The sequence below is a fragment of the Malania oleifera genome, chromosome 2, assembly GCF_029873635.1.
Source record: "Malania oleifera isolate guangnan ecotype guangnan chromosome 2, ASM2987363v1, whole genome shotgun sequence".
Taxonomy (NCBI): Eukaryota; Viridiplantae; Streptophyta; class Magnoliopsida; order Santalales; family Ximeniaceae; genus Malania; species Malania oleifera.
The window spans coordinates 143,988,925-144,015,397 of record NC_080418.1 but is presented as its reverse complement, the minus strand read 5'-3'; the positions used below and the strand labels follow the sequence as shown (position 1 = coordinate 144,015,397).

At 36.9% G+C, this 26,473-nt stretch overlaps 1 protein-coding gene across 1 annotated transcript; it reads left to right on the top strand.

Moving 5' to 3' along the window:
- LOC131147919 (polyadenylate-binding protein RBP47B') lies at positions 1 to 24,959 on the top strand. The gene is made up of 8 exons (XM_058097574.1): positions 1 to 314; positions 9,635 to 10,118; positions 16,574 to 16,647; positions 16,716 to 16,846; positions 18,137 to 18,233; positions 19,250 to 19,408; positions 24,296 to 24,396; positions 24,481 to 24,959. Exons 1-8 carry the CDS (start codon positions 108 to 110, stop codon positions 24,569 to 24,571), a joined length of 1,344 nt encoding a protein of 447 aa, XP_057953557.1. The 5' UTR covers positions 1 to 107; the 3' UTR covers positions 24,572 to 24,959.
- The last annotated feature ends 1,514 nt before the right edge of the window (positions 24,960 to 26,473 follow it).

Genomic DNA, 26,473 nt, shown 5'->3' with positions numbered 1-26,473 from the left:
ACTTATAAACAGCTTTCAAGTGTAATTAATCTTTCGTCGCTCAAGTAAATTAGTGGGGAAGAAGAAGAAAGGGGGAGAGGAAGAGAGTGAGGAGTGAGGTCTGAGGGATGGACGCACAGGCACAGCAGCACCAGTGGTTGATGATGAGCGCGCAGGCTCAGCACGCAACCACCGCCGCCGCTGCCGTCGCTTCAATGTCTCAGCCTTATCACCATCCCACCACCGTCGAAGAAGTTCGAACCCTTTGGATTGGCGATTTGCAGTACTGGGCCGACGAGAACTACCTCCACACCTGCTTCGCTCACACCGGCGAGGTCTGTTCTTGCCCCCCTGTCCCCTCTCGAACCTTTTCCCTTGTTCTTCGTGTATCTCGTTTTAAGCTTTAATGTCGATTATAGGTTTTTGTTCATTGGGTGTCCGGATTTCCTGGTAAATATTGATCATTGGACCTATGATTGAGTATCTGATCCTACTGGGCCGTGTTGTATTGATTGGTTTTGGCGATTGCAAGGGAACTCCTTTCTTTGCATATTCTATTTCACAGAATTACATTGTAAGTAATTAAGGGCATTGTTTTAGGGAAAGAAATGTTTTCGGTGGAAGTAGCAAAAGGTAAAATCTAGTATAACAAGGATTTTTGTTGGTGTATTTATCTGTGCTTCTTGTTAAACCATTGAGTTATTGGTTGGGATGCTAATGAAAACCAGACACTTCATTTTAAACTGTACCAGTTGCAAGTTTTAATTGCTTCTTAAAATGCTTCACGTGACTCGATAGGAAACTCCAAATTGACGCAATGCTCTTTCAAGAAATATATGCATTATTAGGTTGATCATGTATACTTAAAAGTATTAAAGTGTTTATTTTTTCAATGAATAATTTATGAAATTCGTAGCTCCCACACTTCTACAGTGGTCATTTGGCCGTTTGAAAAGTTATGAGCTGCAAAGGACCCATTGTGGCTCAAGTGACTGGGCCTCTGCTTTTAAAAGATAATCAATGAATTGGATTTGGAGTATTTAATGAGTTTAAGATTCTGCATGAGAATTTGGTGCATGTGGAGTTGAAGGTTGCTAAAAAATGAGGAGTTCATCCTTTTTCCAAAAGGGAGAAAATATAATAAAATTTAAAAATAAATTGATCAAAGAGGGTGATTGGACAATAGGAGATATTGTAGATGTAAACACTCTTTGGTGTAGGATAACTAACTCTATTAAAAAGATAGTAAAAGAGATTCTAGGTGAATTTAGAGGAACTATACTTACATATATATATATATATATATATATATGTAAAGTAAATTTAAAGGAAGATTCTTACCTAGTAAAGAATCTAGTGGTGGGATCATGATGTCCAAAAAGCAGTAAAGATAAAAAGAATTTGGTACAAAGAATGACAAAAATATGGAAACATGGAAAATTTTGAAAAGTTTAAAGAGATAAGAAAAGATGCAAAAAAGGCCTAAAGCTAGGCATAGAGCATACAATGATCACAAAAGAAGGGTAAAAGGACATATCTAAACTTGCTAATGCTAGAGAAAGAAAGAGCAAGGACTTTGGCACTGTAAATTGTATAAAAAATGAGGATGGCAGTGTCGTGGTTTAGGAAGAAGACATAAAAGAAAGATAGTGAAGTAACTTTAATAAGCTATATAATAAAAACTTAGAATTGACATAGTAGAAGACTTAAACTTAAATTGACAAATGAGGAAAAAACAAAAATTTGAGACTTTGCAAAATTAGAGCTAATGAAGTTAAGTTAACCCTAAATATGAAAAATGGAAAAGCTACTGGATTGGATGACGTCGTTATTGAAGTTTGGAAATGCCTAGGTGGCAATAAAATAATAAGGTTAACTAATTTGAAAAATCTAAACGAGGGGAGGAAAAACACTGTAATACCTATATACAAAAATGAAGGAGATATTCAAAATTGTAATAACTATCGTGAAATTAAACTTATGAAACAGGGGAAAAGGATAATTAACAAAGACTAAGGTAAGAAAAGAGTCTCAGAAAATTGATTTGGTTCTATGTCTGGGAGATCGACTATTAAAGCTATCTTTGAAGAAGGTTAATGAAAAAATTTAGGGAAAAGAAGAGGGACTTGCAAATGGTTTCTATTGACTTTGAAAAACCTGTTGGTTTTATGAAAAAGGGAGTAAATTTAAAGGAGGATTCTTAGCTAGTAAAGAATCTAGTGGTGGGATCATGATGTTAAAGATAAAAAGAATTTGGTACAAAGAATGACAAAAATATGGAAACATGGAAAATTTTGAAAAGTTTAAAGAGATAAGAAAAGATGCAAAAAAGGCCTAAAGCTAGACATAGAGCATATAATGATTACAAAAGAAGGGTAAAAGGACATATCTAAACTTGCTAATGCTAGAGAAAGAAAGAGCAAGGACTTTGGCACTGTAAATTGTATAAAAAATGAGGATGGCAGTGTCTTGGTTTAGGAAGAATACATAAAATAAAAATAGTGAATTCACTTTAATAAGCTATTTAATAAAAACTTAGAATTGACAAAGTAGAAGGCTTAAACTTAGAATTGACAAATGAGAAAAAAACTAAAAATTTGAGACTTTGCAAAATTAGAGCTAATGAAGTTAAGTTGACACTAGAGATGAAAAATGGAAAAGCTATTGGATTGGATGACGTTGTTCTTGAAGTTTGGAAATGCCTAGGTGGTAATAAAATTATAAGGTTAACTAATTTGAAAAAGCTAAACAAGGGGAGGGAAAACACTTTAATACCTATATACAAAAATAAAGGAGATATTCAAAATTGTAATAACTATTGTGAAATTATACTTATGAAACAGTGGGAAAGGATAATTGAACAAAGACTAAGGTAAGAAAAGAGGGTCTCTGAAAATTCATTTGGTTCTATGTCTGGGAGATCGACTATTAAAGCTATTTTTGAAGAAGGTTAATGAAAAAATTTAGGGAAAAGAAGAGGGACTTGCAAATGGTTTCTATTGACTTAGAAAAACTTGTTGGTTTTATGAAAAAGGGAGTATGTAGTAGGTATATTGATGTCATTAAGGATATGTACGACAGAGTAATGACTAATGTTAGGACGACTGGTGGAAAGTTTTGGGAACTTCCAATAATAATAGGTGTACATCAAGGATCAAAATGCCTTATCATTTTGCAGTAGTAATGGATGAACTTACTAGGACTATCCAAAACACGCTTCCATTGTATATGTCATCAGCATATGATATTGATGTAACTAGGGATGGAGTAGAATTTCAGTTAGAATTATGGAGAGAAACTTTAGAATCTAGGTTTTAAGATAAGTAGACATAACATAGAATATATGAAATGTAATTTGGTAGGAGAAATATTGGAGAAAATATTGAACTTGATGGTCAAAATTAATTGGACCACTACATTTTGATACCTTGGATCTATTATGCAAGTTGAAGAAATTGAAGAAGATGTTATGCATAGAGTTAAAGTAGAGTGTGTAAAATGGAGAAGTGTTTCGGGTTTTTTGTGTGATTGTAGAACACTCTTAAATTTAAAAGGAAAGTTCTATAGGATGGTCACGAAGACTAGCTATGTTGGATTAGAATGTTGGGTAACTAAGAAATAACATATCCGAAAAGTAAAAGTTGCTGAAAATGAGAATGCTAAGGTGGATGAGTGGTGTAATGTTAAAAGATAAATTAAGGAATGAACGTATTCATAGTAAGTTAGGCATAACACCTGTAGAAGATAAGATAAGGGAGGGATGTCTCAAATGGTTTAGGCATTTGCAACCTAGGCCAAATAGTGCACTAGTGAGGACTACAAAACTAGTTACCCTTAATGGTAGTAGACATAATACAATGTGGGATGGGATAGTAAGGATTTTGTTGAAGATCTGCTGCATTTGGAAAGCTACCATTCTTGGCAACTCTAAATATAGAGTGTGCCGAGAATCACAATTTGTGTGTCCTAAATTAGACTTGCCTTATTAGCTATAATTTCCTAGAATTAATTGTGTAGAGTGTGAGTTGGTTTCTTTCTATTTATAGGTACCTGACTTTATGTATAAAAGTAGCAGTATGTAATGGCATTATACACAACATAATACAAAAAGTCATTCATCAGTTTTTTCTACTTGGTATCAGAGCCTAAGATTCTTAACACCCTAGCCTCACATTCCTGAAAAAACCCTAGCCGCACATTCCATCCCTGGGAAAATGCCACCATCAGCTTCTTGAGCATACAAACTCAGACTGAGAAATAGGTTCAGCTGCCACCTTATCAGGCCAAGAAAGAAGTCCATCTACGAGGTTCAGCTGCCACCCCCTCAGGCTGAGAAAGAAGTTCAGCCGCCACCCCCTTCTCAAGCAAAACCCTAGTTACCGCATGTCCCTACCCACCTGCAACCAGAAACCTCACAAATCACCATGTCTTTTGACAGTAAACTTCTTGTGTTAGCTATGCAATTCAACAGCCAGTATGATCAATCCAACCTCCTGATGGTATTTGAGAAGCTGAATTCAACCAATTATGTCAATTGGGCACAATCAGTCAAGATGACCATTCGAGGGAAGAGCAAGTTGGGATATCTAGATGGCTCTAAGAAGCGACCAGAAGATGATGAAGCTGCAGCAGAGAGATGGGAAGATGAGAACTCACAGGTGTTGGCTTGGGTTATCAACACTATGCAGCCAAACATTGGGCGTAAATACCTATTCATGGAGAAGGTAAGCAATCTGTGGGCATCTGTGAAAGAGGGATTTTAAAGTGGAGGTAATGATGGTTCAATGTATGAGTTGGAGAATCAGATCTGAGACACTAAACAAGGTGATTCCGATGTTTAACTCCTCTTTTAGTATTCTAAAGGGATTATGGATGGAATTGGATTATTATCAAAATTTAGATCTTGAGAGTACTTGTGTGCCAATTAGAGTTACTTGCCTTATGGAGAATGGTAGGACGTATAAATTCTTGGCTGGTTTACTATCTGAATTTGATAAATTGTGCTGCATGGTGATTAGTAGAACTCCTTTTCCTTCCCTTAGTGAAGCTTTCTCGATGGTATGAAGTGAAGAGAGTAAAAGAAAGGCCATGGCTAAGGATCAGAGTGGTGAATCCGTGGCTATGGCAGTCAACAGAGATCGTAGACCTCCAAATAAGAGGAAGAAAGGGGATGACAAGGACAATCTTTGGTGTGACCAATGCTATAAATGGAGGTATACTATTGAAACTTGTTGGGAGATACATGGAAGACCAGGAGCTAATAGAGATAAAGGTAAAAAGGTGAGTAAAACACATATGGCTGAAGGTGCTCAACAACAGGAGGAGACTGAGTTAGCTTTTACCAACAAGCAGCTTGCAGAACTAATGAATTTACTAGAAATCCGTGCCGAGACTGCTAACTCCACAGGGGTGGTAAAACTTCCTATGCTCTCTCTGCTACTTCAAATAACTGTAACAAGTGGATTGTTGATTCAGGTGCTTCAGACCATATGACAGGAAATAGCTCTGTTTTTATCTCATATAAACCCAGCCCTGGTAACCAAAAAGTTGGAATTGCTGATGGTTTAGCATCAGTAGTTGCAGGAAAAGGAACAGTTCATCTTGGAGGGAAACTGACATTACCTAATGTTCTGCATGTGCCTCGACTATAAGCAAACCTAATCTATGTTCAAAATTTATGTTGGCAACTTAACTGTTTAGTGTGTTTTTCTGAATCTGGTTCTTTTCTTCAGGATCTGACCTCAATGTAGAAGAATGGTTTGGCAGAAAGAAAAAACCGGCACCTTTTAGATGTCATTTGCAACTTACTCTTTAATCATAATGTTCCTAAGCATTTTTGGGGTGATGCGCTCTTACCTTCTAGAGATTTAGACTTTGAATCTCCACTGACAAACTCAAAGCTATTTGCTCGACAGTTAAATTCTATTATGATCTACCACTATGTGTGTTGCCTTTGTTCAAAATGTGTCAAGCAATATTAGTAAGTTAGAGCCTCGTGCAACAAAGTGTATTTTCCTTGTGTACTTGATGTTTTACAAAGGGTACAGGTGTTATTGTCCATAGACTCGTAAGCTGTTTATTAGTAATTTAGAAGATATGTCACCTTCCACGAGTTGGTCCCATTTTACCTCCCTACTGCTCGGCAGGGGGAGAATAGGGTCAATCCCGAGCAGTTCTGGAGTGTTATTCAAGGTCTAGATCAAGTATCTATGCCAATTTCTATGCCTACTAACATGCAGGAATGCAGCCTGAACAACCTGACCACCTGCTACCTGAACACCCTGACCTGCGGCCTGAACAGCCTGACCACCCTAACTCGCGGCCTGATCTCCTACAACCTGAACATGCCCCTGGATACATCCTACCACCAGACACTTTGCAACCTGAACTTGAACCCACTGACAGCCTGCAGCAGACTGACTTTTCTAAATTGCCAAAAACAGCAGAGTTTTTGACATACCAGAGAAGGAGAAAGACACTATCCATACCAAACAAAGAACTAGGCACAACTGAACCCATCATTCCTCACAAGATCCCTTGTATGCAATAGAGGAAAGTATATCTGAAAGTACAAACTCAACTTTAGATTTACATAGTGAACTTGATCTGCCTATTGCTATTAGGAAGGGAGTTCGAACATGCACTAAACATCTACTGTCAAATTATGTATCCTATTGTAGACTTGGACCAGTGTTTAAAGCTTTCACTACCAGCCTAACAAGTCTTTCCATTCCAAAGAATGTCACAGAGACACTTCAATAGGACAATTGGCGGAAAGCAGTATTTGAAGAGTTGGGAGCATTAGAAAAGAATCAGACGTGGAAGTTGTGCACACTACTAAGAGGAAAAGGGGCAGTTGGTTATAGATGGGTATTTGCAGTAAAGTATAAACCAGATGGAAGGGTTGAAAGGTTCAAAGCATGCCTAGTAGCTAAAGGATATACTCAAACTCTAGGTGTTGATTACTTTGTGAAACTTTTTCTCCAATGGCTAAGATTGATAGTTAAAATCCTACTGTCTCTAGCAGCAAATTTGGTTTGGGAAATGAAATAGTTTGATGTTAAGAATGCATTTATTCATGGAGAACTTGAAGAAGAGGTCTACATGGAAATTCCACCAGGGCTAAAAGGAGAAGATGTAAAGGGGAAAGTGTGTCACCTTCAAAAATCCTTGAATGGACTAAAGCAGTCACGTAGTACATGGTTTGGGAGATTTACAAGGTTCATGAGAAGAATGTGTTATAGGCAGAGTCAAGGTGATCATACTTTATTCATCAAACACTCTACAGGTAACAAGATTGCTGTCCTGATTGTGTATGTGGATGATATTATTGTAACAGGGAATGGTAAAGAAGAAATGGAGAATCTGAAACTGAGGATGGCTCGAGAATTTGAGATCAAAGGCCTCGGAAATCTGACGTATTTTCTGGGAATAGAAGTTGCTAGATCTAAATGGGGTATTTTTATCAATCAAAGGAAATATGCTGTTGATCTATTAAAAGAGATTGGGATGGAAGGAAGTAGACTAGCAGGAACTCCAATTGAAGCAAATGCCAAGCTAAGAGTGAATGAAGGGGGTGAAGCAGTTGATAAGGGAAGATATCAACGGTTAGTTGGAAAATTTATTTACCTATCACATACTAGACCTAATAGTGCTTTTGCTGTAAGTTATGTGAGCAAGTTCATGCAGTGTCCTGGTAAAGAACATATGGAAGTTGTGAATCGAATCCTAAGGTATTTGAAGCCATGCCTAGGAAAGGGCATCCTATACAAAAAACATGATACACTGAATGTAGAAGTATATACCGACTCGGATTGGGCAAGATGTCTGGATGATAGAAAAACCACTATAGGATACTGTGTGTATATGGCAGGAAGCTTAGTTACATGGAAGAGTATGTAGCAAAATGTTGTTGCCAGATCCAGTACAAAAACAAAATTTCGAGCCCCAGCCAAAGGATTAGATGAGATACTGTGGATTAAATTAATCTTGAAGGACTTGCATATGAACATCAATGGAACCTTGAAGCTCTATTGTGACAACAAGTCAGCAATCTCATTAGCTCACAATTGGGTACTACTTGAAAGAACTAAACGTAATGAGATTGATAGACACTTCATTAGAGAGAAAATTGAGTTTGGGGAAGTGTGTATGCCATATATCTCAACAAGTGGCGGATCTGTTTACTAAAGTGTTAGACAGGAAGACTTATGAAGCTTTGGTGGACAATCTTGGAATGATTGACATCTATTCACCAGCTTGAGGGGGAGTGTTGAAGATTTGCCGCATATGTAAAGCTACCATTCTTGGCAACTCTAAATATAAAGTGTGCCGGGAATCACAATTAGTGTGTCCTAAATTAGACTTGCCTTATTAGCTATAATTTCCTAGAATTAATTGTATAGAGTGTGAGTTGATTTCTTTTTGTTTATAGGCACCTGACTTTATGTATAAAAGCAGCAATATGTAATGACATTGTACACAACATAATACAAAAAGTCATTTGTTAGTTTTTTCTACTGATTCAATAGCATTTAAATTGCTAGAGGAAATTGATCATATTCGTGTAAATTGGCAGAAAAGGATTTATGTAGCTGACCCACCTAGTGGGACTTAGGCTTAGTTTGTTGTTGTACTGATAATCCTAGTACAGAAGATTGCAAAAAGGAGTTGGGGATCAAGTTTGATCTTTGTTGTATGGAAATCAATTTGGAAGACAAGGTGCTGTATGGAAATTGCCTTCTTTTTTGGGAATTGACCTGGGGGAAAATTGTGACCAAAGTCCACGAGAATTTAATGGAGAGAATGTAGATAATTTCTTTGGAAGAACCACGGAGAGTCAGTCAACCATTTGTTCCTTCATGTAGTTGGGTGAGATTTTTTTTTGGATTTATGCTTCTCTTGGGATTAATTAGGTGATTACAGATGGGTTGAATTAGTCTTGTGAGGCTCGAATTATCATGCAATTAACAAGAAAGTGAGTGGAATTTTGGATTATTTGGAGAGAAAGGAATACTGGGCTTTGAATGAGTGGAAATTTCATTGGAGAAGATTGAAGAAAGTGGTTTCAAACTACTCACTTTTGGACTAAAGGAATTTTTTTTTGTCCTGATCAAGATTCGTTTGGAAATTATGTGGAAACTTTGTTGGAGAGAAAAAAGAAAAGAAAAGAAAATGGTTTCAAACTACTCATACATCTAGTGTACTTGGGGGCTTTGCCTTTTCTGGAGTCTTTTTGAATTATATATATGTATGTGTGTATGTATATTGCTAACCAATTCAGGCTTGTTTATTCCCAATGTATCTGCCTTTGAATTTCTTCTTGACATGGTTCCATATTTTCTAGACTAACCGACTGTAGTAAGAAATAAAACTTGATCTTCACTTTAATAATGTTCCATTTGAAGAAAGGGTGCCTCCTGTTGTGAAAAAATAATTGAGCTACCATCAAACTGTTAATATAATACCAACCTGTTTATGGTGGCAGCACGGGTTACTGTTCCTGAATCTGATTCCTATGCTTTTTCTGGAGTGGAACAATTTGGATATATAGTTGTGTAAAATCAAAAAGAGATGTTAACAACTTTAAACATTTTATCATTTATTCAACTTGGGATATTGAGCTGGTTAAATGAACTGTTCTGTTTGAATGCAGGTGGTTTCAATAAAGATAATACGTAATAAGATCACTGGCCAGCCTGAGGGTTATGGGTTTGTGGAGTTCGTTTCACATGCAGCTGCTGAAAGGATTCTCCAGACGTACAATGGGACACAAATGCCTGGAACTGAACAAACATTTAGGTTAAATTGGGCTTCTTTTGGAATTGGTGAAAGGCGTCCAGATGCTGGTCCTGAGCATTCTATCTTTGTTGGGGATTTAGCACCTGATGTCACAGATTATTTATTGCAAGAAACATTTCGAGCTCATTATCCATCAGTTAGAGGTGCCAAAGTTGTGACTGATCCAAATACTGGGCGCTCTAAGGGATATGGATTTGTTAAATTTTCTGATGAGACAGAAAGAAACCGTGCTATGACTGAAATGAATGGTGTCTTTTGCTCCACTAGAGCAATGCGTATCAGTGCAGCCACACCAAAAAAGACAACTGGTCTGCAGCAACAGTATGCAACAACAAAAGGTAGTATTTATGAATTTTTAATTGTTACTGAATGAAGTCTTATTGCAAACTTTTGACTCATTTTTTGTATTTTATTTGGCTTCCTGAATACAGGATGTATTGCCCCTAGTCTAGACTCTAGACAACCTTTATAGGTTAGATTTTTGGAGCATTAAGGGTGTTTATTTTTACCGTGTTCGTTCCTCATGTCTTGGAATTTTCTAATATTGTGGTCATAAGAAGAAAATTTTCTTGGTTAGCTGAAATATCATACTAATTTATGTAGGCAAATATTTAACCAGCTTGTTGGTTAGATTGAGCCACTTCCTTGACCATTGTGGTCATTTTGGAACACTTGTGGCTTTTCTGTGCACAGGCTACATAAAACTGATACGACAAAATAAAAATAGATTATTTATTTTCTATGAACTTTTTATGCTGGAATTAATTGTTGCTGCATTGAAAATCTCCTTGAGATGAGTAATGACTGATGAACTTCTTCATGGCTTGGTGGACCTTTATGAGAAGGGTTCTCCTATTCATTTTGAAACCATTCTTTCTCCATTAGGATCTTCTCTAGTTACTGTGGTTAATTTTGGATTTATGTTTGCAGATGAAAATTAATATTTTCAAAATTTAGAATTATTGATTAGAATATATATTGTTGTTATCAGCAGAGTAATTTATCCTTGGACAAGATTGATTTGTTCTGGCAATGTTCTAATGTGGTAGGAAATTTGTGTAAAATATGCATGTATTGAAAATCAAGTTGACTGAGTGCGTGACTATTGCTAGGGTTAAAGGGAAATAGATAATCCCTGCTGAGTATTGAAGCATTCCAAAGCAGGATGGAGATTTCACGTCAAGCTGCATTTGTTGAACAGTTGGGCAGCAAAATGATATTTAAATGGTTTTCATATAAAATTTCCACAATTTTCCATTCTCAAGGAGTTCAAAGAACCAATCAGTGTACAATGGTTAATTGTGTCCCTCTGCCCCTTCACCCTCCCACCTGTTCTCATCCATTTATTGTAACTTCTGTGTCTTGCCCAGCCCCCAAAAATAATCATAAAAATAAAGAAAATAAGGAAAAAAATGAACAGTTTATAACTGTCATACAATTTCTCAAATTGAATTAATTTGTAAGGACTATAAGAGATTCTTATTATATATATATATGATAAATTAAGAACCTTATTAGATAGAGAAAAGAAGAGTACAACAAGAAAAAACAAGAAAGAATGCAGGGTGGGCAAAAAATCCAATTTAACAGAAATGGGAACAAAGTAGAAACTGGAGAACAATGATTACAAAACAGCCCCACTTGAGCAAAGCAGCCCAGTCTCACTGTAGATGTAACAGAGGCATATGCCAGAAGAAACCATTTGCCTAAACCCACAGTGACTTGAGAAACACCACTCTATCCCAAAGCAACTTAAGAGGAGTAACTAAGTTCTTAAAGATTCTGGCATTTCTCCCCAGCAAAATGAAGATCGCCAAAACAAGGAAAAAAAAGAACACTGCCATAAAGCCTCTTTTCCCTTCTTACCAAACCCCTTAAACAACGAAGTACAAAAATGCCTCCAAGGAGGAATGGCACACTCAACACTCTCCAAAAATGGAAAACAATCTACTCCAGAGGGTCCAAGAGAAATGACTGTGAAAGATTAAATGTGAACAGGTCTCTTTTGGCTATAATGTGCCCTTGTTTCTATCATTTTTCTTTTGGCTATTACGTGCCCTTGTCTTTTCATTTATCTTCTTTTATGATTCCCCTATGTGTGTTTTCTTTCACATTCTAGAGAGTGGACACTGCAGGGTTTTCCATTTTGTGAGGAATTTTAATGATAGAGTGATAAGCAAAGCTTGTTTCTTTGTTCAATGTGCTTCATTCCTTTCAGCTCCAATCAGGGAGCGACAGAAGAGTTTGGGGTTTGGATTCCTTTTGGGGAATTTTCTTGTAAATCCTTCTTTTGTCATTTGATTCATGCTCCTAATGCTAACCCTTTGGCCCCTCACTTTCATTTGGAAAGCCAAAGCCTCTTCTAAGGTTAAGGCCTTTTTGAGGATGGCGATCTTGGAAAAAATTAATACCAGGCACAATTTTTGGAAGAGATGGAGCTGATAAAAGAAGGAATTGGAAGTGATGATGACTCCCCATCAACAATGATATTTACATTTGAGTATGCCTAAACCAAACTGTTTATTATTGCCATAAACTTTCTCAAGTTGATGATGTAGAATTTTTTTTCTGTACAATATTTGGAGAGAGAGTGCTGATAAAAGAAACAATTGAAATGACGGCGACTCCTCATGATTCATGATATTTACCTATGAGTCGTTCAAATGGGATTGAGGTGTCTTGAAATTTCAACATGTTTAGAAATGAGTGATGGAAATTCACAGCTCTTGCCTTGTTGCTTGCTATGCTTGATTCTTTTTTGTTTTTATTTATATTCAGATTGGAGATTTCAGATCTTAGACCATTGGGAGTTCTCTTGCTATTCTTATTATTCTCTTTTTATGACGTCTTCTTTTGTAGCTTCTTTTTCTTTTGGTTAACTGTATTTGAAAGAATGAGGTTTTGTTAAAATTTGACTCTTTGTTTGGTTGGTAATTTTTTAGAGAGTTGACACTAATGCTTGTTACGGGTGAGGAGACCTAATAAGGTTGTGTGTCAGGTTCTTTTTGGAATGTGTTCATAATAGCAAAAGTCTTATACCTTTTTCTTTCCCTTACATTTCTCTGCTGGACGGTCACTTTGTAGAACTTATTCTTATCAAAGAAAATTGGAAGACTTGTTAATGAGTTTTGGTACTCTTATTTTTTTATTTTTTACGTTGTTATGCTACATTGCCTGTAGAGTCAATTTGGACAAGGTTGCTTGGTGTTTTTTGGTTGTTTTTTCATGCTCAGGCGAGGGGCAGTGATCAGATGCTTGTTTGTGGGGAGGAAGTGGAGATAGCGCACCTCCAGTTTGCTGATGACACCCTGCTAGTTCTTGAGGACAGTCTAGAAAAATTCAGGAAAGTCATTCTGTTGCTCAAACTTTTTGAGAAAATCTCGAGTCTTAAGATAAACTTCTGCAAGAGTAGTATAGCTGGTATGAACATGAGAGAGGACACTTCAGAATTTCAAATTGAGTGCGGGATGTGAACCCCTTTAGTGGCCCGTAAACTATCTTGGCCTCCTCCTGGAAGTAACCCAAACTCTGAACCCTTTTGGGATATCGCCCTAGAAAAGGTGGCTAGGAGGTTGGAGGGTTGGAAGAGGGCTTACTTTTCCCTTGGGGGCCGAGCAATGTCACTATTGCTTCTCTCTCTAACATCCATATTTATTCCTCTCCTTGTTTAGTGTCCCTCCCTAGAGTGGCTAAATCTTTGGAGAGGTTAAGTGTGATCATTTTGTTAGCTGGGATATGGTTTAGCAAACCTAAGTCTGAGGAGGGGGGCGGCGGGGGGGGGGGGGGGGGTGGGTACAGGAATATGGTATCCAAGAACATCTCTCTTATAGGTAAATGGCTTTGGAGGTTCCCTCTAGAAACTGAATTCCTTTGGTATAAGGTGATTGAGAGTAAGTATGAGATCAAACGGAATGGCTGGGAGAGGAGTGGCAGCATCTTATCTCGCACTTCCCTAGAAATTTGTCTCTCAGGTAGCTGGTCAATTCTTTCCTCTTATTCAGTTCAAAGTGGGTACTCGCAAAAAGGCTGGTTTTGGGAAGATGTGTGGGTGGGGAGACTTTGTTGGAGCTGAAGGTTCCTTGTCTTTTAAAGCTTTCATCACTTCATATTGCTCCCATTTGCTCTTTTCTTCTGAGCGGGTTCCTTCTTGGGATTTCCATTTTTTAAGGATTCTCAAAAGAGAGAAAGTTGGATGGGCTCACTATCCTTATTTCCTGGTTGGAGCTGCACATTCCCTCATCTAGTCAGGATGAGAGAGTGTTGGGGAGAGGGGGGGGGGGGGTGGGGGGTGGGTTTCTGGTATATTTACTTTAAAATCTTTCCTATCTCACCTACTGAAAACCCATACCACTAATTTCCTTTAACTGCTTTCTTTGGAGGGCTAAGGTGCTGGGGAGGATTTGGGGTTTTGTTTGCACTGTGATCCTGGAAAGGATTAACACACAAATCTGCTTCAGAGAAGAAGACTCTATTAGGCTCTTAGTCCTAATATGTTCTTCATGTCTTTTGAAAGCAACAAGCCGAATGCCTATCTTTTCGTGCATTTCGAGGTGGCACCGCAACTTTGGAATGCTCTTTTCTCTCTGGCAGGAGGAGTGGGTGGCTCTGGGAAAGGTGAGAGACTTGCTTTTGGTTAATTTAAGGTCTTTTGGAAAGAATAGGATTTGCATAGCTCTATGGTGTGCGGCTGGTTTTGCCATCCTCTGTACCCTGTGGATAGAGAGGAACTCTAGGATTTTCAGAAGCCAATCAACTTGCTCACGGCTTTTGGATAGAGCAACTTTCCTAGCCTCCTTGTGGGTGCACTCTTTGGGTTTCTTAGGGAGTCTTTTGCTGTTCTACCTTGTTAGAGATTGGAGGGCAGTGCTCTTGTAATGGACTTTTTATTTTGTTTTTTGTTTATTCTTATTTTGGTTTTTTCCTTGCTGTTTACAGTTTTTCTACAGCTTTTCTAGTTGGTTGGGGAGGACTCCTTGTCCTCTAAATGATGTACCCTGGTTTTCAGATGTAATAATATCGAATTCTTCTACTATCAATATATATATTAGGAGTTTTGGTTGTGGTAAAGACTGAAGAGGCTAAAGAGGTATGTTTAGGGATATGCTTGCTGTGATTTGATGTTAGTTGTTGAAGAAGAATGCTATAATTTTTAAGCAACAAGTTCTTCCTTTGTATTTGTTGTGGGAAAGGATTGTTTTTATGACTATTTTTATTATTATTTGGGTGGCTTTTTGTGGGTTGCTGTTGCTAATTTTCAATGTGATTGGAGGGCTTTATTTTCAAGCTCTCCTTTTCCTTTTCCTTTTCCTTTTCCTTTTTTTTGGATTCACTTTGAAAGAGGATAATCTTTTGTGGTTATCACTTTCTTTTATTATCTTAATAAAATTTTATTTAATAGTAAAAAAGAAAAATGATATTTATCTGTGAGCATGCCCATGAACCTTGTAATGGTGAATGTTGGTGCATGGATCAATATCAGCATTCATGAGTGGGCCAATCTTTTGTAGCCAGCTGGCTCACGGCTTATATTATAGTTTCTTGCTAATATACTGCGTCTAATCATAGTTCTGAAGCGAAGTTAATTTATCAAGCGTGCTTGGGGTTGTTTATTTTGCTTGTAATTAGATTCTGTCTCTGCGAAGGGTGTTAATATTTTGGTAATTTGTTATTCCATGCTTTGGAAGATCGAAGCCTAAACCATAGGATGAGGCCCTCGACAATCTAAGAGAGGAGGATTAGTAATCTGATCATTTCTTATTCCACACTCTTTGAAGGTTGAACCTTGTAACAGAGGCTGGAGCCATCAATAATCTGTAATGACTTCTCCAAATGTCTGTAAACCCCTAAGAACTTTTTTTTTTTAACCATGTTCAATTTCATGCTCTGCAAAAACTTTCTCATTAGTTTTCCAATGCTTATCTTAGGAATTAATTTTTTTCATGTTTGTAAATGTTGAGTCGTGAATGCAAAACCTTTTCCTTAATAGAAACTGATGTTGTAATGCTTCTGCAAGTACTTTCATCAAAACTGGTCCTCATAGAAGTTTGGCATATGGAAGCTGAACCATTATTTGGTTCTCTTCATGTATAACTTTTTGGGCAGTATCATTTATGGACTTGAGGCTTGCCCTGATGTTCCATCCATACACCTTTTCCCTCTTGTCTAAGGATGATTTCCTTTTGGGTCGCCTAGTGTAGTTATCAAATATTATTTGTAATTTGGATGCATTTCCTAGTGGGGTTTGTTTTCTTAAGTGAGCACACAGTTTCTGGTTTAATCCCTTTCTTGTTTTATTTCTCATTCTCTTTTAATCAATCTGCTTTAAAGTTTTTTAAGCATTTCCTTATCTTGTATTGAAATTAAATCTTAGCCCGCATGTTTTTTATTATGTGGCTAAAATTTTTCTGTTGTAAGCCTTATCCTATGAAATTTTTTTTACAATATGGTTTGAATTTGGTACTTAGTTTAAAGTTTGTATCTTATTGTTGTGAAAAATATTCCACCATATTGACATATTGATGTTAAAATTACTTTACTATGATTTAATTTTAGTTTCTTCAAATTCTGAGCATGCCAACTAGACCACGAAATAGGCAATAAGTGTGACAAGATGTTTTTTTTGGCAAAAAATTAATTATTAAATGTGACCGGAAATGTATGACGTAGTCAGTAGAGCATTTTGATAACTTCTTCACTGGATAACAAATTGGTTTTTCTTGTTTCAGCTGGTTTTTAAGCACTTTTTTTGGGACCTGAGTGAAAAATGTAAATTACTTTCCATTTTCTATGGCAGCCTTATATCCAGCTCCTGTTTACACTACACCAGTGCAGGCACTTCCTGCTGACAATGATATAAACAACACAACAGTAAGTCAAACTTAAATCTTCTGTAGTGATGTTTTATCTCTTTTTCTTACTAGATTTTTCTATTGCAGGTTTTTATAGGTAACTTAGACCCCAACATCACAGAAGAGGAATTGAAGCAAATCTTTGTACAGTTTGGGGAGCTTGTCTATGTGAAAATTCCTGCTGGCAGAGGATGTGGTTTTGTACAGTATGGTGCTAGGTTTGTGCAGCACATTAAACTTCTATTTAAAATTATAAGATTTAAAATTGTAAGTGATAGTACTATGACAATAACAACAACAACAGCAGCAACAACACCAACAACAACAACAAAAAACCAAGTCTTAGGTCCCACTAAGTAGGGTTGGCTACATCAATCTTGGTCTGACAATTTACATGATCTTGTGCAATTTCTTCTGCCAATTTGAGGGCTTGTAAATCCTTACTCACTATCTCTTTCCAAGTTATTTTAGTTCTATCACTATCCCTTCTGCTGCCACTAATATTAACTGGCTCACTCCTCCTTGCGAGTGCACTATTTGGCCCATGTTGCAAGTGCCCAAACCATCACAGCCGCCCTAACTTTATATTATCTTATGCCATGCCAAAATTACCGTAAATAAGTTATTTCTTAATTTATCTTTAACATTATGCCACTTATCCACCTTAGCATTCTTATTTGAGCAATTTTTTCATTTTGGATGTAGTGTTTCTTAGTTGCCCCACATTCTGATCCATATAGCATAGTCGTTACTGTAGCCGTCTTATTAAACTTTTCTTTTAATTTTAAGTGTGTTGTACAATCACATGACACATGACATGCTCGAGACACTTCTCCATTTTGCCTAACCTACTTTAACCATGATGAAACCTTTTCTTCATTACCTCGGCAATTTAAATTGATAAGTAAAATTGATGAAAAGATGCCATCATTTTTTTCATATACTTTGTTTTTTAATCTTTTGTGTGGACAAGGGTGTTTGAGGAAGTATTGTGATATTTCATGCATGTATTGGTGACTGCTTTCTAAATCACAGATAGTTGAGTTTGAATGCTGATTATAGTTCCTCTCTTGCATGATCTTGTCCTTTTCTCTTGAATCTGCTCTTACTTTTTACAATCATTTTTGATGAGCTATTTAGTAATATTGTTAGATTACCACTTAACCTAAAAGCTTAAGCAGCTATGTTTTGGGCCAACTATGTATATCAAGTTTTAGCACTCCCCCGCACGTGCTGCCCGATTGCATGTATAGGTAAATGATAAATAACCAGCACACAATAAACACAGGCAATAAGATTAGAACCCATGACCTCTTGGTCACCATAGCTTTGACACCATGTTAGACAACAATTTTGCCAAAAAACATAAGTTGTTAGGTTTTAAGCCAACTATGTGTATCAAGCTTTAACACTCGTCTTTGCCAATTTCCTTTTACCCTCACTTATTTTCTCATTGTGAAATCTATTTCAGTATTCCAAGGTTACTTTGTATTGCCTTGTCTATATAGGACATCTGCTGAAGAAGCAATCCAAAGGATGCAGGGAGTTGTTATTGGTCAACAAATAGTTCGCCTTTCCTGGGGTAGAAGCCCAACAACTAAACAGGTAAGCTTTCATCATAGACAGCTCATGCTTATAATTTGCTTATGCTGGGATTTAAGTTTTAGAGATCCAATTGTGAGATTTTTGCTTTTTAGCTTTCCTTCCCCACCTCCTTGTACCCTGTTGTATAATGCTCCTTTTGAAACTAAAGAAAAATTGAATGGGATCAATTTTGTCCAAAAAAATCACAGAATTGATGTGGATGGTATCAACTTATGTGGGGATGTCTTATCTTGGTTGGTGGAAAAAACTGGGGAATGAAAGGTTTGGGCAAAAGACACTATCCTCTCCTGAGGTTCGGTAAAAAGACAATGACCTTCTTTGAGATTTCAAAAATTCCAACAACCTTCCCTAAGGTTTCAAAAATCCTAAGGATCTCCCTTTAGGTTTGTCAAAAAGATACAAACCTCCCCTTGTATTTTGCAAAAAGACAAGTTTTTTGAGGAGGGGAGGTCTGTGGCATTTTGAAAAACTTGAGGGAGGTTTGTGGCATTTTTAAAGCCTCAGGGAAGGTTTGTGGCATTTTTGAAACCTTAGAGGAGGTCTCTGTCTTTTCGCCAAACCTTAGGGGAGGTGAGTGTCTTTTACCCAAATGGTTTTTGTTTGGAAGAAAAATTAAATTGTATTAATTTAACCAGTGAAACTAATTTGTACATTGATGTTCTGTAATTATCTTCTACAGTTAACTTATGCATGGATGTCATGTTTTAACTGTAGGAAGAAACAAGCTTAATTGGAGATTCTTTATTGGTAGCATAATTAACATTCCCATTGGCTGTCGGCAACTGAAGCTATTGCATCCTTATACCTGCAATATTGACTGATATTTAACTTTGCTACGTCTGTTATTTTAGTTTTAGGAAGAAATGAAGAGTTAGAGCAGAAGGTTCTTGATTGAATGTAGAGTAATGTACTAGTCAGACACCTACACCTATTAGTTTCCAGAAACAGCTGTTACATTATCTATGGCATAAAGTAGCATTGGACAAAGTTATGACATGACATGAGCTATATTGCAGGATCTACAGGGTGCCTGGGGTCAAGCAGATCCAAGCCAATGGAGCAGCACTTACTATGGTTATGGACAAGGTTATGATGCCTATGCATATGGAGCTGCTCATGATCCATCCTTATATGCATATGGTGCATATGCTGGTTACTTGCAGTACCCTCAACAGGCAAGATATTTGAAAATTGGTTTGGCCTAATTACACCACTCGCCATCTGTTTCTGCAAACCCATAATTTTTACTAGAATGGATCTTCTCCTAGAGTTCTGTAGAATCAGTTGATTTTCACCCACTTATTCTACTCTATAGCATGGTATCATTTTTTATTTAAGTTTTCAATTTCTTTCTTGTTTTGAAGCTATAGTTAATGCAATTTCATCTTTCAAAAGAAAGTAAGTACTCTGAAAATTCGAAAAGGTGATGCCTTCATTGTAAAATGACTAAAAGTGCTTATTAGTACTTGCCAAAATCAAATAATGATATACTGGAGTCCCAATGAACTTTTTAATGCACAAGCTAGAAAAGTAATAAATAAAGAAACATTATATGTATGCAGAGATCAGGCAAAGAGGATCATACTTTTAAAGCATTTTGTCTCCCATCTTTCACCCAATAATTGATGGCTATTTTTGAGATGAGTGATGGAAAATCTATGAAAGAAACATGTAAACAAAAGAGAATCTATCAAAGAAACATGTACAAGAATGAAGCATCTCTGATTAATGCTATTGCAACACCCTTATATCTCCCACTGATGGGAATATGAAATCATCTTGAAGCTAGTGGGAATCTTTGATGAATAGAAGACTTGTAGATACAGTATCATCCATGACCTGAATATAGTCATGCGGCAAGCTTAATATGGTACAGTGTCATCCATGACCTGAATATAGTTGTGCGGCAAGCTTAATATGGTCATTCAGTAAAGCTTCCTTGAGGGTTGCAAAGTTGAACAAGATGAGAGAAATTGAGCAGCTAGGGTTCCCCAAGCATCTCTGTTAAAGAAGAGAAAAGAACCAACTGCCACCTCAAAGAGGCAGTCATATAAGTTTTCCAGCCCTTGCAAATGAATTTCCACAGGCCTATCCTATTGCTTCCTCACCCTTTTCCCCATCCATTTCTAATGACTCCCTACTTTGCCATGATTATTACTCTCTTGGAGGAGATGTTTCGATTTGAAGAGGTCCTTCTTTCCTAATCCACCCTTGAGGAGATGTTTTGGCAACTCCTCATTTGACAACTTGACACTCAAAGTCATCCTGATAGAAATTTCCCAAAAAATCTTCTTTGAATCCTGTGAACTTCGAAAAAAAAGTAACTTAGGAATATGGAGAGAACAAGTTTTTAACATCCAGAGCATATTGTGACGGATGAATGTTTAAGCCTTTTCTTTCACTTCCCTTCCCTTCCAAAGTCCAAACAAACTTTACCAAGAAAAAAAAAGCTCCTTTCTTACTGAGTTGATGCAAGCTCAAATAATGCTGAACATGTGTTATACACCTTCTCCCAAAGACTTCCAGCCTAAGGGCAATGGATGAGGCCAGGTGATGATTAATGATCTTCTTGTCCTCACAAAAGAAGCACTGATTCTCCATCACTAAGCTCCTCATCCCATTGATATCTGCTGCTTCTATGTGCTCATATAGTCATATGTGGCTCCCTAAGTGAAGAAGGTAACCTTGTAAGAAGCTTTAAACTTCCTAATTGTTTTCCATGAAAAGCTTCTTGATTTGTGCCAAATTTCTTTTTGTAAGTATCATCCTAAATTGAGTTTACTGAAAAGCATCCCAAACTAGAACCCTATTTCTCTTGTTCACCAGTACCCTCTTTATCTAAAGCTTTTGAAAGAAAGTTCCAAACTCCTCCTGATCTCAGTGAGCATCCCGAAAAATGTGGGTTTTTAAGGGTCTCTCCCTTGAGAGTGTTCTCCAACCAAAGCCTTTTCATTGGTGACAAAAGACAAATGAAGAAGGAAGTTGTATGCTAGAGTGGCCTTTTGCTCACAACAAATCATTCGACACGAGAATTGACCTTTCAGTTTGAACCTCAAAAGAGATGAAACAAAAGTGAAAAATCCCATTCCTTGGCCATAAACTTCCAAAGGCTTACTTTGTAGCAAGCACCACATGTTCTTTCTCTTTCCTCACTTAACTACATCAATCTCTCTCTATAAAGCCTTCCACTCCACTCTAAATCTCGAAAACCATATCTTAAAGAGCTTGATTGGAAAAGCTGCTTTACTTATCTTCCCTAAATAAGATGATTCTTGGAACCTTCTCTAAAGCTTGACTATAGATTTTTTTTTTTTTGAATTCTCCATCCTGTTTGATAGATTTGGGGATGGGGAAAACACTTCTTATGGGAGTTAGTATCTGTTGGGAAATTGTGAGCTTGCCGTTTGGCTGACATCTTCTTAAACATGTTAACTTTGGGATCCCAAATGCTCTTTCCTTCAAACTTGGCTCCCAAGGGAAGATCCAAATAAAAAATTGGAACTTTTTCCATTTTACACCCAAAATAGTGGCAAGAAGAGTTCCTAAAATTACCCTCTAAAGGAATAAATTCACTTTTAATCTTGTTAACTCAGAGTCAGTCCCTTGTGTATATCTTTTCCAGAGAATGGGATTTGTAGATGGACAGGGAAACTGATTGGATTTCTACTTGAAGTTATCGTATTATTGTTAATGGATGGAGAGTAGGGGGAGGAAGAATAGAATTAGGATTGAGATAAGGACAGAACAGTAGAGGAACAACCCAATACTAGGGTTTGGAAGAGGAGAGGACAGAAAAGAGAGTGACCGAGAAGCTCAGAAATAAAGCAAACTGCCCTCACTAATCCTCATTGATCATAAAATTCTTCACTCACCATACAGTCCTAATATGAAGCCTTAAAAAGATCCCTAACCATTAATACCCAATCACACTAGGACTGAGAAGACCACCCCAAAAATTCTCAGAGAATACCTCAAAAAAATAGAACTAAACCAAAAGGAATATTTTTACACAAATTTTCTAGGTTAAATGATCAAAATTGAAAGTGAAATTATATTCCTAAACTTACATACAGGGGACTCTTCTAGTCTACTTCAATTTTCCTTCCTCTTTGTAATCGTCCATATCTTTATATGCAATCCTGCACTATCTCTTTCTCTGAATTCGGCAACAAAATAAAGACCCAAGCAAGTGTTTAGAAATTGCCCAAGCTTGCATTTCTTAGATTTGGCTAGAAGAGCCCGTTAACATTATCCCCAAAGAAGTTAGCTTACTTTTTTCAGATTTGTTTTAAGTTCTGAAATTGCATAAATGCAAAAAACACGTATAAGAGTGAGAAAAATTGGTTGCTATCCCACCCCACAAAGATAATAATACCATTAGCAAAAGGATGGGAGATTGAGTTAACCCCATCTTCTGCACTTTGAACAAAGGATATTCTCCAGGTTCATTGCCTCAGCATATGGCATCTTTGATCATGTAAATTTGAGTGATTTAGAACAGGTCATAGTAGCGTCCTTGACCAGCAGATTGTAAGAAACCTTCCATTTTAGGCCAAACTTCCAATGACCATACCTTTTGATTTAGGAGTCATGCATGTACATCATATGCACGAAAAGCTCTAGATAATGCCTACAGTTTGTCTATGAGACTAGAGTACATTTTGGGCCCCAAATTTGGCCATTTCAACCAATTACCGACATGTTTTAGTTATTTTTAGCAACTTCCCATTTTGAGTAATTTCTGTTTTTATAGAGATGACATAATAATTTTATGAGATTTTTAGAGATGTTATGAGTTGAGAAGGGAGTTGAATATTAAGATTTTGGGAACTATAAAAATCCTTGTAAGGCCTTTTTTTTTTTTTAAAGAAAACCCTAATTTGACTCTCACTTATGGTGGAGGAATACCATGGTTACAAGCAGGATACATGGGATTTACAATTAAACTAACAAAACCATCCCAGACATCAAAACCAATACTAAAAAACCAAAACGGTTATCCAGCTAAAACAAACTAAATATGCCTAAATGTAATCAAAATCAATCATAACAAACATAAACAAAATACTTGCAAAATGATGTTAATTACTTGCAAACATAAATCAGAGGAAAATAGAGAAAACCAAATGATGACAATTAAATACGAAGGTTTGGAATACTCATCTTATCTATACGAATGAGATCTCTCATTTTACTCTACAACACATCACCTATAAAATATCTCCTTGTGTTGCCTCCCTCGCCTTGACGAGTCAAGAAAACCGCCACCTAATTACCTTCTCTAATTTGGTGTTTTATAGAGAACTGAAGACCTTGTAACTTCTCCTCTAACAATTCTCAAAAGTCCCATAAGTACTAGGAGGAACAAATTCTAGATGTGAGTCATCCCACCACCAAATCCTAGTCGCTTTCAATACAAATATTTTGATATTCCAACTCTTTACAAAGCTGAACACCTCTAGTAAGAGCCTGCAACTCCGCTCCATTGTTAGTACCTGATTCAAATTTTTCAGAGAAAGCGGCCTTAATATTACCCGATGAGTCATGGATGATACCACTGCCACCACAAGAACCGGATTCCCTCAACAAGTGCCATCTATATTTAGACTTTTCCCAGGCTACTTTTCTAGGAGTTCTAAACTTCGGCGTTTTCGTTTTCACCTGAATCATTCATTTTTCCATTGGCACAACTTGAATCATTCATTTTTCCATATCATCCCTGATGCAAACCCTAGAATTGATGTAGGACAACATTGACGTTCCTAACAATAACTAATTTATTTTGCTTCCATTCTGCATCAGAGTTGCAATCCCGCAGGGGCTCTATCTAGGTTGCATTTGAATGCATTGGCCTTGTGGTTATCCAATTGTACTTTTGACTATTGAGGCTTTGGGAAACAGAGGTGGCTCCAAGGCCCCTGGCTGCACTGTTTTTGGAGTTCGTTATGACCAAAACCTATCTTATTGAAAAATATTTGAATTTATTGTTTTTGAGTGCTGGTTCTGTTAATATTTATCCATCACTGGAACTTTTTGATTGTCTTTATGTGCTTCATTTTCAGGCTGAAGGTGCCCAAGAAATGACGGCCACATCAGGCTTTGCCATGCCTGCAGAGCAAAGGGAGGAACTGTATGATCCCTTGGCTACACCTGATGTTGACAAGTAAATTTCCCTTTTTCCTACTCCTGCAGAATATTTCAGAAGCCCTACATTCATATAACTATGGCCAATTGATTCACTTGCTAGGTTAAATGCTGCTTACCTTGCCATTCATGGGAGTGCCATCTTGGGCCGGCCCATGTGGCTGAAATCCTCGTCGGCCTCACAGCAAGCTTAGGCTTTTGTTGCATATTCAGATGGTTTGGCATTCCATTGGCCACTGAAGGAAGTTCATGTAGTGATGATGAAACAACATTCTGGCCAAATGTAGCAACCAAAAGGAGATGGTTCGGTTTTGTATATCGCTCTAGGCAGCTTTGGTGACCATGTAGTATTTGTGCTTTCGTAAATGCAACCGGGCTAGATCCACAGTCAGATTCTGTGATGTGCTCGTTGGGAGGATCCTGCTCTGTCATCAATTTTGAATCACTTTGCGGAGTGTTACATTTTCATCTGTCACCGCATTAAATTTTGGATGGATTATAATACGATTGGAAAAAGAAATACCCGTTTTGATGTATATTTATTTTCATAGTGTTGCTCCACCAGCTGGTGGTATTTTGACACTCCTTAGTTGATTGCTTTACTCACATGGTGCATGAGAAAAAACCTAGCAAAACATCCTTTACTGATGGCTAACATCATTAGGGTAGGACATTTTAATTGCCTTCTGGGATTTTGTTCTTTTGATGTGGTCCTTATTACATAACAATAACTTGAAGGAAAGAACCCAAAAGCCTAAATGGATCAGATGAAAAATAATAGATCCATTGAAGCAGCCATTTATGTTAAGATTACAGATTACAACACTAAAAAAATTGGAAAGCAAAGATGGCAATATCCATTAAGTCGAATAAACAAAAATGACTTGTTTGGTATGCAGGAATGGAAAAGGTTGAATTTTATTCTACTTTGGCATACGGAAAATGGAGTAGGACGATTATTAGTCCTTGATTGTTAAATGACAAATGCTTGGCTAATACAAGCTGCCTCTCAGCACAATTGCAAGATCATGTGTGTGATTTTCGAACCAAGTGATAGTAAAGGAATTGAATTCTCAGGAGGCATCACAACTTAAAAAGTCAGTAATCTGAAAATTAAACCACTGATTCAAATCTACACAGAAAATTCGACTATCATGAGCTATGATAGGGGACCGTGAAAATTCGGTTGTAATGCATACCTGTCGTGGTAATGTATTATCAAACAAAATATGTTGTCATCTATAACTGTCATTTTATTTTTCTTTGTTTTTTTTTATTAAAAAAGAAAAAAAGAAAAAAAATAAAAATTTTACTCTATTTTCTTTTAATCTCAAATATGATTTAGAATAAAAATGTATTCCAATATGATATGAAATTAAGAAAAATCAGAGGCCATTTTTTCCCTTGCAATTGCAGAGACCTTCCTAGTTTTTCAGGACAATTTCTTTCACACAAAATTTTCTAAGGGCGTCCTTTCAACAATTGTTACCTAATTAAATCAAATTGTGTCAAAACCTAATAATGTGACCTTGGCAATTGCTAATGTGGCTATAAAATTAATTACCCACTTTAAAATTTGATTGCTTAATTATTTTTTCTTATCTAACAACCAATATACAAAATGACAATTGTAACAGTTTCAATAATATTAAGAGGACAATGATGTCCAAATTTATGTAATAATATATCGTGCTTAAATGCTATTAGCATAACTGTACACGATTCTTGTAGCACCATAACAATGCCCTGTAACTGAAGACATCTTTTCCTTTCTCTCTTCGTAACCGTAGGCATCTGTTTTGTTAGTCCTTTTTAGCTCTGTAACTACTTGATTCCTTCCTACTTGTATATATTCTTGAGTATTGTAAATGAAATATACAATGAGCATATTCCAGCAATCAGCTCTCTCTGATATGGTATCAGAGCTTCTTTCAGACCTCCGTCTCAAATGGCCAGCGCCACTGCTACTGCAAATATCCCTCCTCCTACTGCAAGTTCCTCTCTCTCTCTCTCTCCACCCTCCTTCTCTCACATCGTGACCTCCAAGCTCACCACCGACAACTTCCCTCTCTAGAAGGATCAGATAAGTGCCTATC

What these genes read in the sequence shown, in the direction of transcription:
- LOC131147919 (XM_058097574.1), top strand. Translation starts at nt 108, where the DNA reads ATGGACGCACAGGCACAGCAGCACCAGTGGTTGATGATGAGCGCGCAG. An exon ending in ATGATATAAACAACACAACA is followed by an intron (nt 16,648 to 16,715) that starts GTAAGTCAAACT and finishes TTTCTATTGCAG; the next exon opens with GTTTTTATAGGTAACTTAGA. An exon ending in ACTTGCAGTACCCTCAACAG is followed by an intron (nt 19,409 to 24,295) that starts GCAAGATATTTG and finishes CTTCATTTTCAG; the next exon opens with GCTGAAGGTGCCCAAGAAAT.